Source organism: Hippopotamus amphibius, chromosome 2, assembly GCF_030028045.1.
Source record: "Hippopotamus amphibius kiboko isolate mHipAmp2 chromosome 2, mHipAmp2.hap2, whole genome shotgun sequence".
In the NCBI taxonomy this organism is placed as follows: Eukaryota; Metazoa; Chordata; class Mammalia; order Artiodactyla; family Hippopotamidae; genus Hippopotamus; species Hippopotamus amphibius.
In genome coordinates this window covers 137,405,704-137,424,239 of record NC_080187.1, presented here as the reverse complement: position 1 = coordinate 137,424,239, position 18,536 = coordinate 137,405,704, and the positions used below count along the sequence as shown (strand labels likewise).

At 39.0% G+C, this 18,536-nt stretch overlaps 1 protein-coding gene across 9 annotated transcripts in view; it reads left to right on the top strand.

Annotated features, from left to right (window-relative positions):
- The window catches only part of CHD2 (chromodomain helicase DNA binding protein 2), a 116,274-nt gene that overhangs the window by 19,206 nt on the left and 78,532 nt on the right, over nucleotides 1-18,536 (top strand). For 7 of the 9 annotated variants that reach the window (XM_057719808.1, XM_057719805.1, XM_057719804.1 and 4 more), the window contains exons 4-10: nucleotides 2,373-2,459; nucleotides 4,139-4,200; nucleotides 9,854-9,961; nucleotides 12,345-12,485; nucleotides 13,760-13,893; nucleotides 16,354-16,579; nucleotides 17,919-18,019. In XM_057719808.1, coding sequence (XP_057575791.1) covers nucleotides 2,373-2,459; nucleotides 4,139-4,200; nucleotides 9,854-9,961; nucleotides 12,345-12,485; nucleotides 13,760-13,893; nucleotides 16,354-16,579; nucleotides 17,919-18,019 — 859 coding nt within the window. The remainder of the gene's footprint in view (nucleotides 1-2,372; nucleotides 2,460-4,138; nucleotides 4,201-9,853; nucleotides 9,962-12,344; nucleotides 12,486-13,759; nucleotides 13,894-16,353; nucleotides 16,580-17,918; nucleotides 18,020-18,536) is intronic. The other 2 variants (XM_057719806.1, XM_057719810.1) reach the window with 1 other exon arrangement.

Here is an 18,536-nt window from a genome sequence, read left to right as displayed (position 1 = left end):
GGTAGTGTTGGGGATAGGAGAATGAAAGGTGTCCCCAGAGAAGTGACCTTCAGATACTCAAGTGTTGTGCCTTGTTGCCTGCTCAGTGTGTGGGGACCTTTCACAAGAGACATTTCAGGTGGTGACTTATTTCCGAAAGACCCTGAGTGTCTTCCTGAAATGTGTCATTTGACTCAGAAATGTACCTGCAGAAGGCCTTGCTTGGCCGTCTTTGAACTTTCTTCTGTACAGTGGAGAGTTCTTTACTTGCAGAGAGTAAAGGAAGCCATAGAAAACATGACTTGCATAGGGTGTTTAAAACTTTCCTGAAGTCATGTTCACTGTCTGGCATTCACAGTTTAACTGTAAGACCATGTATATATGTGTGTGTGTGTATATTATATATATATATATATATATAAAACTTCTTTTAAAGAGATAAAAGGGAATAAGACTGAACTTCAAGATGAAAGTACAGCTTTAGGCGGAAATATTAAAGTTAAGGTGATCAGTTCCAAAAAGTTAATAAATATGTGGATGAATGTACCAGCCAGTGAGAATGATTGGATTGTCACTTTAGTAATTATTATTCTAAAATGAGCTTCCAAAGAAAGCTCTTTGTTTTCTGCGCACACTTCCTTTTCACACGGTAGCTTTTTACCGAAGAGTTGAATTAGATATCATTAGCCCTCAAAAGGACAAACAGGAACACGAGATGATTTTAGGATATATGCGTGACAGTACATATTGTAATAAAGTCCCAACAGGTGAGCCTGAATGCCTGTCTGATATTTTAAAATGGTGAAACTAATTGATGTAGTGCCATTTAAAGAACTGAGCCACCCAGTTAATAAAAGCTCCATAAATACCTGCATTGAGTCATTTTACAGCTCTAGGAGAGGTCCAGAAAGGGTGGGGTGGGGGTGGGGTTGGCAGGCAGGGCTAGAGCAAAGCTCTTTGCTGCCTTCCTTTCTTGGCCCAATTTGTTCAGAGTTCGGCATTTGCTGCCTCTTCTATAGGTTTCCTACCGCTTGGTTACTACTAACTCCTGGTTGGACCTTTTGTCCTCTGACTCATATTGTGAAGGATTTTTCACTTTTGTAAACTGAGGGTGCTGGATCACATGATTACATGGCTTCTAGTTCTAAAATGCCTATCCCTAGAACATCATGCCTGTTATCTCTGGAGGCCTTGGTTTTCTTCAGCTTACGTGCCCTTTTTTTTTTTTTTCCTTTTTAAGGCACTGTTGATTATGTCCTCCCTTGGCTTAGTGACATTATGTGTTTCTGGATCATCTTTCATCATTTGTGTCATTTTGGGGGTCCACTTTCCACACGTTTCATGATGAGCCCCAGCCCGTGGCTTCTCCTCTGGCCTCACTCCAGATATTGCCGTGATATTAGCTGTCACCCGTATTTCGACGACAGACCCGCATTTCTAGTCTGGGCTTTCAGGCCTCTCTTCTGTGTGTTTAGCTCCCGTTGAGCGCCTTCGCTTCAGTGTTCCACAATCCGTGTAAACTCGTTTTGCCTGTAGGTGATTGGTGTCATTAAAAGAACACACAGCGTACTTATCAGTAGCTATCTGTGGGAAGGAGAGCAAGGCTGGGTGTTAGACTAAATTGTTAGAAGTGGAAGAAGGAGGAGCCTTTTGTATTTTTTTCTATTGATCTATTGATAAAATGGTGTTAATTTATTGTGAAAAAAAATGTCCTCTTCAACCGATTCTTCTTTAAACTTTGATCACTGCTGAGGATTGCTACTAAAAATCAGGTCTTAAAGGCAAGGGGTTAGCTACTGTTGGAGAGTAAAATGAAGTGTGCTAGAGCAGGGGTGCCAGTGGGCCTCATTCTGAGAACTTCTAGCTAAATGTTAGAAATATCAGATTTGCCTGTGTCTGGCATGTTACACATCTTGAGGAATTTTAAAAAAATATGCAACTGGACTGATTCTTATTTAATGAGAGTTGGTGGTGGGGCCCTACTGATTTTTTTAAGTTTTTCATATGAGTCTTGTGCAGTCAAAGCTGCAACTGAAAGCATTAGGGACTTAAAATACATCAGTAAATATTTTGTCTCCAGTAGAAGCATTTGTTCTCTTACTGCCATATTATTCAACTGTAAGTTTATATTTTAACGATGGATAAGAAGCATACCCTCTAGTTTAATAGCCATTTAGTAATAGCATGGTTACAACTTTAATGAGTTATAGGATATTGGTGCCTTATTCTTTTTAAAGATGGTCCGTCCTTGTCTCATAAACAAAACTAACAAAACAACCCTTTTGATATTTAGTTATTTGAATTCTCTTAAATTGAAATACATGTTCCAGTAATGTAAATAGTAAATGGGGGTCAAGAGACAAAGATTCACGTGTGGTCTATTAATTTTACAGATGTGGGAAGAGTACCCTGATGTTTATGGGGTTAGGCGGTCAAACCGAAGCAGACAAGAACCGTCACGATTTAATATTAAGGAGGAGGTAAGAACAGACAGTGTTTTAAGGGGATGCATTCAAACTCCTTATCTTACCTCATCCTTTCTGATTCTGGTATGTGTCACCATTCACAAGATGAGCTTCAGGCATGGGAGTTCCGTGCCTCGAAAGTGAGCTTTCCCAGCCTAACACCGCAGGAAAAGCCACACGTGGCTTTTAAAGAAAGAAAAGTACCAGAAAGATCATGTCATAGTGAATGCTTTAGTAGAGTGTTAGAGTATTATATAGAATTGACCTCAATTTCTTTCTTTTTTTTTTAAATGTTTCTCGTAATATAGTTGATGATAGCAAGAAGTTTACTTTTTAAAATATCTAGTTTCTAAGTCTTCTAGATTTTGTTAACTGGATCTAAGCAAATGTGACAATGGAAGTAGTTTCAGAGCTACTGCTGAGAAAGGAAAGAGTTTGCTTAACTTAAGTAATAGATTTTATTTTACCTAAATTCTTTAAATTTGGTTTCCCAGGTCATTTTTATTGTGCAGTATAAAATGTTTAACACCAATTTACTCTCTGATCAAATTGTCAGGTTGGATAAATTGATGATTTTTAAAATTAGTGTTACGTACTGGGTGGTTGTTTCTATAGAAGTAGACCTTTTCTCAGTTTGTGTGATGTTTTTGCAGAAATCCTCTGTTGTACTGCTATGTTAGGTTTATACACTATATTCTGAAGAGGTGTTCTTTGGTGTCTCAGTGAAATGTCCCCTCTCTGTATTCTTAGGAGGACTTTGCTATTCTTAACTATATAACATCCTTCTGATGAGAGTTAAATATTAGTAGCCAAAGGTTAGTGAGTTTGGGGTAGTAAGTATACTTTAAAAATGTAATTGACCGTAACACCTGCATTGCATTTATAGTGTTGTATTTTGAGTGACCTCTGAGCTGGTGTACCTTAGCTTTCTTTTTCCATGTTTGTTATAATCAACCACGTGGTGTGTAAGTCATTTCCCTTTTGTATATAAATTAACACATTCTCTGTAGGGCACAAGACTAACAGCAGTGGGAGTAGTTGATCAATTTACTTAACTTGGGGGAAAAAAGAGTTGTTGGTCAGATTGTCTGTGACTGTAAACTTACTTGGCCTCGCACCGTTAGCAGAGCGCTGCCGGCTCATGACTGAACATGTTCTTCAGTGAAGTCTGAAATGAAACAGGTCGGTGGTCACTACCTTAACAGCACACTAAATGTTGTGTGGCGTTTTTGTGTGACATTCTGTATCTGCAGCACCCAGTATGGTCACCACTAGACATGTGTCTTCTAAAATGTGAATTAATTAAATTTAAGTAAAATGAAAAATGCGTTCCTTGGTCACACCAGCCACATTTCAGGGGCTTAGTCACATGTGGCTCCTGGCTGCTCTGTGGGCCATTGCAGATACAGGGCATTTCTGTCATCACAGAAAATTTTATTGGACTGTGTTCTTTCAGAAGTCAAGCTGAAAAAACTCTTCCCTGGCGTTAGAGGTAATTCAGCAGTAACAGACAAATTAATTTTCAAAGTGAAAGAAGAGTGAGCACCACCAAGCAGATGCTTAGGTTTCTTTCTGTCTAAAAGTTCATATTGAATAATGTTATGTTGAGTAGACTGTTGAACCAGGGGGTAGTGTTATCCCTAAGAACTGTGCATTAAAGTCTGTAACCGTTTTTCCCCCCTCACACACTGAAGGCAAGTAGCGGGTCTGAGAGTGGGAGCCCCAAGAGAAGAGGCCAGAGGCAGCTGAAAAAACAGTAAGTCTTTCATGGGGGAAATGACTTGATTTGGTAGTTTGGAACATGTGAGCATTTCTGGGACGCCTTCCCTGTGTCTGTAGTGCACCGCAGGTCCCAGAGTCCACTGCTTTCTCATGCTAACTTGGGTTTCTGTCCATCTGAGTCTGCTGCAGCAGCAGCAGCAGTGGCGTTTGAAGTCCAGGATTCTTAGTTTTTCAAATGTAGGTGTTGGGCTACTTTTTGGGGCAAACCCCAGCTATTCCATCCGATTTGCCCAATTAGCCCAATTATTTTTTTTCTTAAAAATGTGCACAAATACCAAACATGTAGGCATTTGGCATTCTATTCCAGTTAAGCCAGGAACACCTTTAGATTGGCTGTTTTTCCTTTTCATTTGTTCTTTGTGTTGGCATGGCAAAATCATATTGGTGGGACACCCCATTTTAGTATGAAATTTCACAATGTTCTTTCCATGTATTTACTATTGCAGTTCGTAAGCTAGAAAATTTTAATTTATGGGCTTAATGTGAAATTCCCTATATGATATAGATTATATATTTGTTATTTTAAAACTTTAAAAATTCTACTTATGGTTAAAAAAAAATTTGACTTTTTTTTCGTTTTTGGGAGAAATAATTAAAAAAAATCTTTTTATGGGGGATGTGTGGATCCCTTTGACAAACTGAGTTCTGCAGCCCGTCTCTTCAGAAAAATGCTCAAAACTCTGCACACAGATTCGGGGGTTCTCATGGTAAACAGCTGTCCTTGGCTCCCACTGAGAGCCCCAGTTATATATTCTCTGTTTTCAAGTATTAGTCATCCTTAATCTAAGTATTTGGCCTAAAGCAAAGTAATGTGAGTTTTAAAAATCCATTTCCACCTCTCCAAAATAGAGTAATGGTTATTCTGCTGACCTAACAGAGTTATTAGAAACTATGCTAAGGAGGGTTTGATATTGCTCTGCCCAGAGGGCATTCAGTTTTCATTTGTGTTTTAAATATTTCGTTAGAGTGGGAGAAATGATACCTGTGGGGAAGCCTGTACTTCTTGGCAGCTCAGAAGGCTCTTGTTTTTCCCTAGTCCCAGGACCTGCTCTGGAGACTGTTCTTGACTTTCCAGGCTGATGGCCTTTTGGGGGCTTTTGGGAAGTCCATGTGCGTGCTTTTTCCTCCACCGAGTGGCTACATTCTTCTGGTCTCTTGGTTGGAATCTAAATGGTGCTGTACTTGAAAACCTGAGCTCTGATTTTTTTTTTTTCTTTCTGCCATGCCACATTAGTTCCCTGACTAGGATTGAACCTGCATCCCCTGCAGCGGAAGTGCGGAGTCTTAACCGCTGGACCGCTGGGGAAGTCCCTGAACTCCTCATTTTGATGACTTTATCTGGGTGTGTAGAAGCCCTACAGTTTTTCAGCCCCCCTGAAATACATCAGACTTATTTTTTTGACCGGCTTCTGTATTTATTTTCCCTCTCTTATCAATCCTGAGAGCTCTCCAAAGTTGGCAACTCTCAGAGGGCTTCATGGACCTTTCTTTCCCTTGAGTAGAACCTTTTCATTCCTTGTGGGGGATGTGTGTCTTCTGTGATGCTGCTTTTCTACCCCTGGGCTCTTCCTTAGGAACTTACCATCCGCGGAGGTTCTCATGCTTGTTTGTTTGGGCCCTTGGCTGGCCTCACTTCTTGTCACACTCAGGGCTGCTGGAGAGTGCTAGTGCTAGGGACCTCTTCTCTTGAGTCAGTTTAATTAGTAACATTAATTAGAGGAGGTCCTACAGCTGTTAAGACTCAGGTTGCAAGGCACAGGACTGCAGGGGCCTCTGTGACCTGAGCAAGGATGACAAACTAGTATGTGGGCACATGAATTTTAGAATTGAGAGACTCACTCAAAGGGATTGGAAATTTTGAAATATTAGCATAGGGAAATGTTTTTCTGAAACCCTGCAGATTGCATCACAGATTTTAAAGTTTTTAAAAGGAGAATATCACTACAATACTTTTGTCTAATTTATATTCCCATTTTGTCAGTAAACCCAGTAATGTCTTTTATAATATTTTTCCACCCCAAGTACAGGATCCAATCTACAGTTAGATGTTGCATAAGTTGTCAGGTTTCATTACTCTAGAGCACTTTCTCAGACTTGCTTTGCTTTTATGACATTGACGCCTTTGAAGAATACAATCTTAGAAGGGACTAACTCCCCTTGAGTCATGTGAATTAGCATTATAAAAGCTTAGAAGCGGAAAACATTTTTTGAATTAGTTGGCAATGTTCAAAATTGAGAGATGGTATGTAAGAATCTAGATTTCTAGTTTTTGAGGAAAGCTGTCAGTGCTGTACCTTGTAACAGCGGTCTTTGTAACCTTTGGAGAGGCCATGAGTTCTCCGTTGGACCCAATTTTCAGCCCTTACCTGGCCCTAGTGGGTGTTGGAGATTGTTATCCCTGAATGAAAGTCATACAAACAAATAAAATGTTGAGTTTTACCGTACCCACTCACGCTGTTTTGATCACCGAACCCTTTTTTCATGCAGTCCCTGTTAATGTTATCCTGATAACGTTACGGTCCCAGCAGTGCTTAACCCCACTGTTCAGTGGTTCCAGAACCCTCTCTCCCAACTGAAATTAAAAAAAATATTTCAGCTGTAATCACTTGAAGTTATTCTCCCAGGATTGTAGTTATTTCTTCCTTTCCGGTGCTTGGAATTGGAAGTCTATCACCGTCCTGTGACACAGTGGAAGAGGATCCTTTTTAGCCCAGATTTCCTTTCTTCATTGGGACTTGGTCCTGAAAGCTGTCCTCTTTGGGAAAACCTACTGAATATCAGTGAAATTAAAGCAGGCAATTCCCACTTCTCCTTACCTGCCTTCTAAAGTGGAGGAGAAAGGAATTCCCTTCTTTGAGCTCTTAGACACAGTTAATACGAAGTCTCAGTGGCTCTTGGCCAGAGTTCAGGCCCATTTTATTTTAAAATGGCTTTTGTTCATTCCCTCCTTTGCAGTTGTTTGGATTTGATTTGTGTCCTACCAGCCCCTTTTTTTTCTAGCAAAGGAAGAAAAGTGTACCCAGTTAACTTGCATTCTGACTTTTTCCTATCTTATTTATATTGCCTCAGTGGCCAAATATCAGTATTTTTCTCCCCAGTTCCGAAAATTTTGGCAGAAATTCCATTGATTCCCATTTAGAGAATCCCATTGATGGCTTCTTAGAGCTGGATCTGGCAATTCAAGTCTCCTTTAATGTATGAAAAATATTTTAATCACGATCTCACGTTTTAGACTTCTTTTCATTGTAGCCCAGCTTATGATGTACGGCTTAGTCAGAGAGTCTTCCTCATAAAATTTGCATTACATGAGAAGCTGGCAAACTAGGAGTGGACTTCAGTTTCACCTGTTGGAGAGCCAGGGTTGGGCAGTAATCTTTTTGTAATTGATTGCCCTTTTCACTTTCCCTCTTATATAGAATGACTTAGCATTGCTGGTCCTAACTTACTTTTTTTCCCTCTATTCTTGAAAATTGAAATGAAATTTGAAATAGTCCAACCAATTCAATTATACATACTTAAAACTCACTTAGATCTTTTAAGCCTCTGATTGTTCAGATCCTCCCAGAATGTGTAAGCCTGGCTTTAGTGTTTCCAGATTCTGTGGTCTTCAGTGAGTTGTAGTTGAGAGCAGCAGGGCTGAGGGTTTGACATGTACCAAACAGCTAGTTCTTCCTGGGCTTGAGTTTCCCCCTACCTGGGAAGAGGCCTTTGGACCAGATAATTAGCTAAGTTTTTGTGCCTTCTTATATTGGAAGATTCTAAGTCCTCCTGGTTCTCTGTAAGTCTACAAATCTGCAGTTTAACTGGAAAATTCTAGACTCAACGTCTGTTCTCTCAGTGTTTACTGCCATTTTAGTCTCCTAAAGTTATAGAAGTGGACCTCATTAGTTACTCTGTTAATAGATTCTCAATTCCTGTCAGAGTTATTTAAGTTACACATAATACTGATTGTAGATCTTTCTCATCTGATCTGCTCTCCCTTAGGTCTTATGTGCATGTTCTTTCAAGCTTGTTTCCTGTGAAACTACTTCTTTCCAGTTTGACTGTGTGAGTTCCTTCTAAAGGGTAAACTGTTCTGGACTTGGCCCAAGGGAGACTGTAGCCTTAGGTGCCAATCTCCCAGTTGTTGGAAGCATCTTCCTTTTTCCTTCCTGGCCATCACCATGTGTTCCTTGGATTCTTTAGCAGACATTTATTGTATGCGACTCTAGGGAGGGAGAATAAAGCTGGTGCCCAGGGTATAGTTTGGTTTAAAGAGAGAGTGAAGGATATTAGGTGACAATAGTAGGCCTTAATATCTTACCATTCTGCTTCCAAAAGCACCCTACCTATCTGACAGACTGATAGGACTCATTCTTTATTTCTTTATTTAACAAAGATGTGTCTCCATTTGCCTGCCTTTGTGCTAAGCTCTGGTACAAAGATACCCTGCTTACCTACTATTAGGTAAATGGATATGAAACAGTAGTGCCAGTAGAACTTCAGAAATGTATGTGAAATTGCTCCACTGCCTTTTCACTGAAGGCTTGAAAAACATTTTTCCCCTAACGTTTCCACTAATTCAAGTGTAGGATTGCTTTTGGACCTTTTAGGAGGGTTCTTCCACTATTACTTTGACTTATTCTCTCATGAAGAATATTGATTTGACTTTGCAGTTCGGCAGCAGTTGTCTTTAGCATAACCTCATTTTCTACACACAGACCTAGAGGCACAATGGTAACTGTTTAGAGAGAAACCCCAGGTTCTTGCCTGTTAAGTTCTTTTCCCCCCTAGATATTTCATGCCCAGTAGCTATTATATGTGTTCCTTCCTTCTTCCCTGCAGGTGAGAAATGAGCTGAGTTCCTGTGCTGTCTTGTTTGGTCTTCAAGTAAACTTCAAAACTGTTTGGGAATAGTAGGGCACCTATAGGGTATGGATCTCCCAAGTCTTCTATGATCTCGAGGAGCAGAAGAACACCTACTGTATTTAATAATTATTTAAAACTACTTCATTGGCTGAATAGGTTATTTAGTTATTAGGTGGTAGGTTTATCATTGAAAAATAATTTTAGGGATTATTTTCTCAATATACTCTAAACATGTTAAAATAATTAGTATAGCAGTTCTCACGGAAGTCTCTCACCAGTATCAGCGTCATCTGAATTTGTTAACATTCAAATTTTTAGGCCTCACGTTAGATCTGCTGAATCAGAAACTGGCTGTGGCCCAGAAATCTCTTTGAACAAGCCCTTGAGGTGGTTCTGATCCCTGCTGAAATTTGAGAACCCCTGATACATATTACGGCTTCAACCTCAGCACTGATAGTAGTAAATAAAAACAGTATTAGAGATTCAGCAGCCTTTTTTTTTCTCAGAACAAATAGTTTAAAAAAACACAGCCTTGACTTCCATTTTCATTCATTTTTGGTACCAGATATAAAATAATAATAGATATCACACAGCCCAGATAGGAACACAACCAAAATTTAAATGGCGCTAGAACAAGCCTTTTAGCGTAATATCTAAAAATACATGTTCTGCCTTTTTGGCTAAACAGATTGAAATTCGTTTTGTCAGATTCTTCAAGCCAAAGAATCTTGAAGAATTCTTTTAGAAAAAAAAAAATTTTGCTTTGCTTTTGATCACAGAGAAAAATGGAAGCGGGAGCCCTCAGAAGATGAACAGGAACAAGGCACCAGTGCAGAGAGCGAACCAGAGCAAAAAAAAGTGAAAGCCAGAAGACCTGTCCCCAGAAGGTGCAGTGTTTGCTTGAACGTCTCTGCTTCTGGTTGAGCTCAGTTTGTGTTAGATTGAGAAGGATGATGTAGTGCTAGCATGAGGGCCTTAATTGATGGGGTACAGTGTATTGTGCTTCCAGATTTTGAATGTCTGGCTAACTTCTAGCCAGCCTGCATCGTTAGCAAGTAATCAGATGACTGAGCTGCTTTGATTGTGTGTGTTTGCATGGTATATAGCTCAGAGTGAATCTTACTGTTTCATACTCCAGGTGGACTAGTTGTGAGGAGTGAACGTATCTTCTACTCTTAAAAAAAGCTCCCTGTGTGTTTGACTAGTATACAAGTTCTTTTTGGGAGAACTAATTCTTAAGTTGAGTTGGCTGGTTGAAAGCCTACTTTACTGTTTATTATCCTGTCCATATACTCTGTATAGCATTAAGCAGAGAGTCTGTGCAGAGAAGAAAGTTGGTGGAGATGAGAGGAAACTGGTAATTTTTGATCAAACAGATGGCGACAGAAGGTACTGGTTGGTGGGGAAAAGGAAGGCAGGAGGCAGAGAGGCCGCAGGAATTCTAGAATTTACCTCCTTTCTGTATGGCTTAGGACGGGGTTGGCAGATATTGCCTTTGGGCCAGATCACACTCATCATCTATTTGTGTATGGCCTGTGAGCTCCATATAGCTTTTATAGGTGGATATTTATAGGTTGGTGATAGGGAATGCTAAATTTGAACCCTAATTAAGTGAAATGTTATCCCTCCAAAAAGAATTCTGCTTTTCTCATTAGTAGATGTTGTATCACAAAAAACGTGTACTCAATGATTATTATTTTATTTTGAATTTTGTCAATAAAATATTTGTTAAAATTTATTTTCTCTTGTTTTATATGTAAGTACCTATGTAGTGGCCTCAACTTTGCCTCTTGTCTGGGAAAGTAAAAAATATTCATTCTCTGGCCATTTACAGCAAACATTTGTCTATCCCTGGTTTAGGATGTTTTACCTGCCCCCTCACCTCCCACCCAGCAGGGAACTTTATCCATGAGTTTTATCTCCTTTCTTCTGAGTTTCAGTTCTCAGGACTGGAATCCACTCCAGTTCTGTCTTTTAGATTTTGCCCATCATTTACGGAATCTCTGATTATCTGTCTGTATAGTTGGTTATGACAGGCATGAAAGAAACAGATGGCTGTGCTTGTGAGTTTCCGACTCCCTTTTTCTCCTTTCACCGTTATACCACTGACGGAGCACTTGGAGATTTCCTCATTAGAGCTCCTAAACTGTGGCTCTCAGTCCTGGCTGCAGGGGAGTCACCAGAGGGGCCACCTCCTCAGTCTGTTCCATTGGTCTGTGGCAGGGTACTACCTACTCTCTCAGGTAGTCTTCCTGGTATATTTTATGTACATAGAAGAAAAATATATGTGTAGTTATTTCTTGTGCTTTACTTCTTTTATACAGATGATAGCATTCCATGCATTTTCTTTGGTATTTTTCTTTCATTATCTTGGAGATCTTTCCTTATCAATGCACAGAAAACTCCCCCCCCCCCTTTTTTATGGTTGCATAGTTTTCTGTTTATTGAACTAGTTCCCAGTTGACAAATGTTTAGTTTTTCTAATCTTTTGTTATTGCAGATACCACAGTGAATACCTTTCTGTGCCAGTATCAGTTTATACCTATAAAGTCAATTTCCAGAAGTAAAATTGTTATATTTGTAGCTTCAATAGATATTTCCAAATTTTCCACCAAAGAGCTGCCATCAGCAACATGCTGCATCTGTATTTTTATGTCAGGAGATCCTGAGGGACGGCTGAGAACCATGGCCTCAGAACGCACAATACAGTTGTCCCTTCATCCCTGCTGGGAATTAGTTCCAGGACCCCCGGAGATACCAGAATCTGCGAATGCTCAAGTCCCTTTCTTATAGAAAGAAAGTGCTGTAGTATTTTCATATAACCTATGCACCTCCTCCCATATGCTTTTAATCATCTGTTGATTACTGAATACCTAATACCCTGTAAATGCTATGTAAATAGCTGCTAATGCTCAGCAAATTCAAATTTAGCATTTTGGAACTTTGTGGAATTTTTTTTTACCCAGATATATTTTTGATCCATGGTTGGTTGAATCCTTGGATGTGGAACCCACAGATAAAGAGGGCTGACTATATCTCCTGTAAATGACTGAAGGGTATCAGAAGTAGAATCACTTTAGTGTTTCTAGTGAGGCAGATTTCCAGTGAATTAGAACCTCAGGGAGTGGAACCTAGGAATGTTCATGTCTAACATTCCCCTGGTGAATCCCCACACGTGAACCCTGCTCTGGGAAATACAATTATATAGATTTAAAGTAGACACCAAATGATAAAATAAGGACGTTGCCATTTTCTCTTTTCTCATTTTAGAACAGTGCCCAAACCTCGGGTTAAAAAGCCACCTAAGAGTCAGCGTGGAAAGAGGAAAAAGCAGGATTCTTCTGATGACGAGGATGAAGATGATGAAGCTCCCAAAAGGCAGACTCGCCGCAGAGCAGCTAAAAATGTTAGGTAGGTGATGCCCCAGAAGGTTTTCATTCGTGTGAAGGAGGGTGGTAGTGGAGTTGGCTAGAGCTTGATTCTTGTAAGTCCAGGATTAGGCATTTGATAGGTAAAAATAATGACCTGGGTCTTGAGGTTGTATTTGAAAGTCTGGTCAGGGTTCGCAAAAAGAATAGTTCTGGCCAACAGGAATGTGGAAAGAGCAATGATAACTCATATCAAGCCTTCATTCCTATGAAGAGAGCTGCTTCAGTTCAGGGTAATGTTTCGTTGAGGTGGTAGATGTTTTCTTCATTTCATAACATCCTTTTTCAGGAAGGACATTTGGATTGTATTCTCACTTTTGAATTGCTCTTTGAATCAAACAAATTCTTTTAAGTTTCAGCTTGGGTATTGTTATTTGGATATAATAATCTTATCAAGCTTAATGATAGGATATGAAGCATTATTAGAAAATGAAATAAAGGAATAGATAATGCAAACATAAATATTTTACTTTATATGAATCAAAGGGCATTTAATTTCCTTTTAGAGGATTTGCAGGTTTCTTTTGGTCTACTTAAAGATGGTAAAGCTGAGTCCTGAGGTTATTAATAACCTGTTCAGTGTATCCAGCTAATAACTTGAAAGCTAGGAGTAGGTTTTGAGTATGTTAATGTGTAGCTTAGCAGTTTTTACTCCCACAGCTGTGCTGCATCCGGGATGGTGTTTTGCTCTTGTGTAACTCCTAAACCATTTGTTGTTAATAGATGGTGGAAGGTTACATTTTAATATTTTATTACCAGGAAGTATGCTCAATAACTTGAGAATACTTAAATTTCATGTTCTTCTTATGGGGAGTCAAAATGCAGGGTTGATAACATTCAATCTTAGAACTGTTGCTACTCTTTTATCTCATGAAATACTAGCAATTTTTTTCATTTATGATGCGTTTTCTTTCTTTGTAGTTGTTTCCTTGTTTATACATAGTAATGATCTCATTAAAAAATGAAAACATAGGAGTGTTCTTATAGTAGTTTTTTGTGTCTTGCTTACAAAAATCACTGTTGTCGGTTTTTTGTTTTGAAATGTTAGTTAGCCTTCCTGCAGCTACCTATGAACAGGCATTAATTCTTTAAGCAGGAAGAAAGAATGAACTTTGAGCCCACTTTATTGTGGCTGATCTGCAAAACCGCATGTTGGAGCCAAAAGGGTGTGGCTCCTTGTCGTAATGGTGTTATGCATGGCGGTGCGTGAACCTGAGAAGACAGTTTCTCACTCATCCGACGCTACTCCTCCTGCAGTTACAAGGAAGACGATGACTTTGAGACCGACTCAGACGACCTCATCGAGATGACTGGAGAAGGGGTGGATGAGCAGCAGGATAATAGCGAAACTATTGAGAAGGTCTTGGATTCAAGGCTGGGAAAGAAAGGAGGTATGTGAAGACAACACTTCATTCTTGCTGTGGGAGGCAACAGATGTTATAGCAGGAAATCCAGATGTTTGAGCAGGAAAAGAATTAAGGATCATCATTGCCTCAGGCACAAGGAACAGCTTACTTTTTGCCGGATTTCTTTTTCTTTTTTTTCTTTGACGTACAATAGACTGCATATATTTAAAGAGTACAATTTGATATATTTTTTCTTATTAGTATGTATATATGGCAATCCCAAGGTCCCAATTCATTCCCCTCCAACCCTCCCCGCTTTCCCCACTTGGTGTCCATATGTTTGTTCTCTACATCTGTGTCTCTATTTCTGCCTTGCAAACCAGTTGATCTGTACCATTTTTCTAGATTCCACATGTATGCATTAATATACGATATTTGTTTTTCTCTTTCTGACTCACTTCACTCTGTATAACAGTCTCTAGGTCCATCCATGTCTCTACAGTTGTCGCAATTTCGTTCCTTTTTACGACTGAGTAGTATTCCATTGTGTATATGTACCACATCTTCTTTATCCATTCATCCGTTGATGGACATTTAGGTTGCTTCTATGTCCTGGCTATTGTAAATAGTGCTGCAGTGAACATTGGAGTGCATGTGTCTTTTTGAATTATACTGTTCTCTGGGTATATGCCCAGCAGTGGGATTGTTGGGTCATATGGTAACTCTGTTTTTAGTTTTTCAAGGAACCACCATACTGTTCTCCATAGTGGCTGTATCAGTTTACATTCCCATCAACAGTGCAAGAATGTTCCCTTTTTTCCACGCCCTCTCCAGCATTTATTGTTGGTAGATTTTCTGATGATGCCCATTCTGACTGGTGTGAGGTGATACCTCATTGTAGTTTTGATTTGCATTTCTCTAATAATTAGTGATGTTGAACAGCTTTTCATTGTGCCTCTTGGCCACCTGTATGTCTTCTTTGGAGAAATGCCTATTTAGGTCTTCTGCCCAGATTTTAATTGGGTTGTTTGTTTTTTTTGATATTGAGCTGGATGAACTGTTTATATATTTTGGAAATTAATCCTTTCTCTGTTGATTTGTTTGGGAATATTTTCTCCCGTTCTCTTGAGGGTTGTCTTTTCGTCGTGCTTATAGTTTCCTTTGCTGTGCAGAAGCTTTGAAGTTTCATTAGGTCCCACTTGTTTATTTTTGTTTTTATTTCCATTACTCTAGGAGATGGGTCAAAAAAGATCTTGCTGTGATTTATGTCAAAACGTGTTCTTCCTATGTTTTCCTCTAGGAGTCTGATAGTGTCTGGCCTTACATTTAGGTCTTTAATCCATTTTGAGTTTATTTTTGTGTATGGTGTTAGGGAGTGTTCCAATTTCATTCTTTTATATGTAGCTGTCCAGTTTTCCCAGCACCACTTATTGAAGATTTGCCAGATTTCTCATTCCACCTGTGGCCAGGGACCCTTCCCCACGGCATTTAATTTCAGCTCCTTGAGTTACTCCTGCTCCTCTTTCTGTTGCTGCTTGAATGCTTCATCTTCCTCGTCCATCTCCTTAGCCTGCTTCTTGGGTTGTTTCAGGGGCTTCTTGCCACCTCTGCGGCCAGACGTGGTGCCTGGTGCCCTTTCCCTGCCATTGGAAGCTAGCAAGTTACTTTTTATATCTGCTCAGTAAGGCCCAAATTTTCCGTTTTCAGCTCTGAAGTGATCAATTTTAGTCCATGCCCATATTTGTTGTGAAATGTAGAAGGTTTTCTGACCCATGGAGAAACTGTGTCCCATATGTCTTTGAGATTTTAAAATTAAGCTGGTTAAAGATATTTTAATATCTTAAAAACCAGTGATGTAGCAGAGATTCTTTCTTATTAACATTAAGTAAATCTACCTTTAGTTGGTTGTTCTTGAATCTCCTTGTGATAAATATCAAACTGGTTAAATACATATTTGGGCAATAGTGAAGAATTTTTTTATATCCAAATTGAGATATCTCATAGCTCAGTTTTTTAAAGTAACCTTTCCATATAGGAGATATCAAAATGATACCTAATTCATTTTTCTTCGTCTTTTTTTTCATCCATCCTTACTTGAGGTTAAGAGAGTTAACAGGGAATTTTGGGTGGTTGAATAATTGGGGAGATTTTGTATTTTCTTACCTTGTTCTTAATATTCCTGGAGAGACAGATTTGTTTTCTGAGTTAGTAGGGACCAAAGCAAAAGGATATTGCTGTTCCATTTTTATTGTGTTTGGATACAAAGATATCTTTGATTTCACCAGCAGACTTTGGAATATTTTAAATTGTAAAAATTGGGTTTGTATCCTGAAAATATTTGAAATTATTAATCATGTTCATTCTGTATTATTTGTGAATTTCTGCTTATTTCAAGTCAAAGGATTTTGGTCTCATCCAAAAAGAGACTCTTTAGGCAATTGTGTACTTGGGAAGCTTTTCAGTGTCTGGTTTAATATACTCTTTAAAATTTAAATCCTTTTTCAGCCACTGGAGCTTCTACTACTGTATATGCAGTTGAAGCTAATGGAGACCCTAGTGGCGACTTTGACTCTGAAAAGGATGAAGGCGAAGTCCAGTACCTCATCAAGTGGAAGGGCTGGTCGTATATCCATAGCACGTGGGAGAGTGAAGAGTCCTTACAGCAGCAGAAAGTGAAGGGCTTAAAAAAACTAGAGAACTTCAAGAAGAAAGAGGATGAAATCAAGCAATGGTACATTATCCGCCCTGGATAAAAGAAATGTATTTGCAGCCTGGGGGAAGGGAAGGTTTTTAAATAGTCCATGGAGAACACAGCTATTTAGGATATCAAATTTTGCCTTTATCATCTGAATGAATGTGGAGGCATCCATGATTACGTTTTATAACTGTGACCTGAAGATAACTATATATTTTTGTGTATAGCCACGAAGTCTGGAAAGTTTAATAATAATAACTACCTTTTGGAGCATTTTTTAGACCTGATCTCGTTAATCCTCACAGTAATCCTATGAGATTTGTACTGTTGAACAAAATGTTATTTGTGGGAAGAGTGAGGTATGACAGCAGCTCTGTGAGAGGGTCCAAGGTTGGAATTCTGGCAGCCTGGGTCTAAGGCTGATGTACTTAAGCACCTTGTTACTTTCTGTGGTTGTTCTGGGGTAGCTTGGACATCAGGAGTTAATGTTCTAGAACTCTCTGGGTTGTGATATACTTAAAACTAATCTTGGTTTCACACAGTGTACAGAAATGATGTGACAGAAATGTTCTGAAACTGTGGTAGCCTGTTGTTTTTAGTTTACGTACAGCTTTGAACACATTAGGTTGCATCTGAGAAACATGTGGGGCTCCAAAACACACACCTGAACTGCCAAATAAGGAGCAGACGTTCTTCCTGGAGCATGAGAGTCAGGGTCATGTGATCAGGTGATTTTGTGTTAGGAATAGGGACAAGTGGGTTCCAATTCCTGTTTGATTACTATGCACAATATGCTACTTAAGTAAATGAGATATTTCTTTTCTTTGAGTCAAAAGCAAAAAACATGTATCCCTAAGATATGGATAGTTTGTAAAGCGATTAGAATTTTAAGAATCCTTGAAAGTTACAGTAGTATTCAATTTCAAGTTGCTGGTTTTATAACTGTGAATAACTGGTTTTCTAAAAAAGCCACTTTTAATCACTCCTAAGGCGCATACATATGTGAAAAAAAGGCATGTTTTCTTATCAATCTGGAAGAGTTTTAGTGTCCTTGTCTGTTAAGATGTATGAATTTATCACATGAGAGCACATGAATTCATCACACGGAATAGTTATTTTTAGGTTTCTTCATGATGAGGCCACATCAGAGAGAACAACTGATGTGTCCTATCAGTAGTCTAAGGTTTTCAGTGTTTTCTGCAAGTCTTACTTGTTTTTCTTAAAATCTCTGGCCTAACTATTAGTAAAGGATTACTAAGGGACATATGAGCATGAAGACTAAGTTTCCTTTCCTACCTTAACTTTGCAGGGATAGACGTGTATGGATCCCCCATATCTAATTAGTATGTACCTTTTCTGTCTGTCTTCTGCCCAGGTTAGGGAAGGTTTCTCCTGAAGATGTGGAATATTTCAACTGCCAACAAGAGCTAGCCTCAGAGCTGAACAAACAGTATCAGATAGTAGAACGAGTGATAGGTAAGTGCATGGAAACTCATTTAAGCAGTGTTTGAGCTCCAGGAATGATAAAACTTTTTGTTTTGGGAGTAATGTGTATATTGGGTTGGCCAAAAAGTTCGTTCAGGTTTTTCTGTAACATGTTACAGAACAAACTTTTTGGCCAACTCAATATATTAAAAAATGAATTTTTGTATGTATACTTTTGGAGACTAGACAGATGCCTAGATTTATTTTGAAGGAAAAGCTGACAAGATTTGCTTGTAGATTTGGAAATGGGGGAAGAGAAAGAGGTGGCAAGGATGGTGCCAAGATTCTTGACCTGAGCAAATAGGAGATAAGAGGTGCCGTTTACTGAAATAGAAAGATTAAGGGAAGAGCAGATTTTTGGGATGGAAATCAAGAGCTTAGTTTGCTGTTTGTCAGTTTGATATACTTCTCAGTCATCTAAGTGGATAGTATTGTGAAGGTTGTAGCATATGTAAGTCTGAAGATTAGAACTCTCAGTCTAGGCTGGAGATTTAAGTTTGAGAACTTA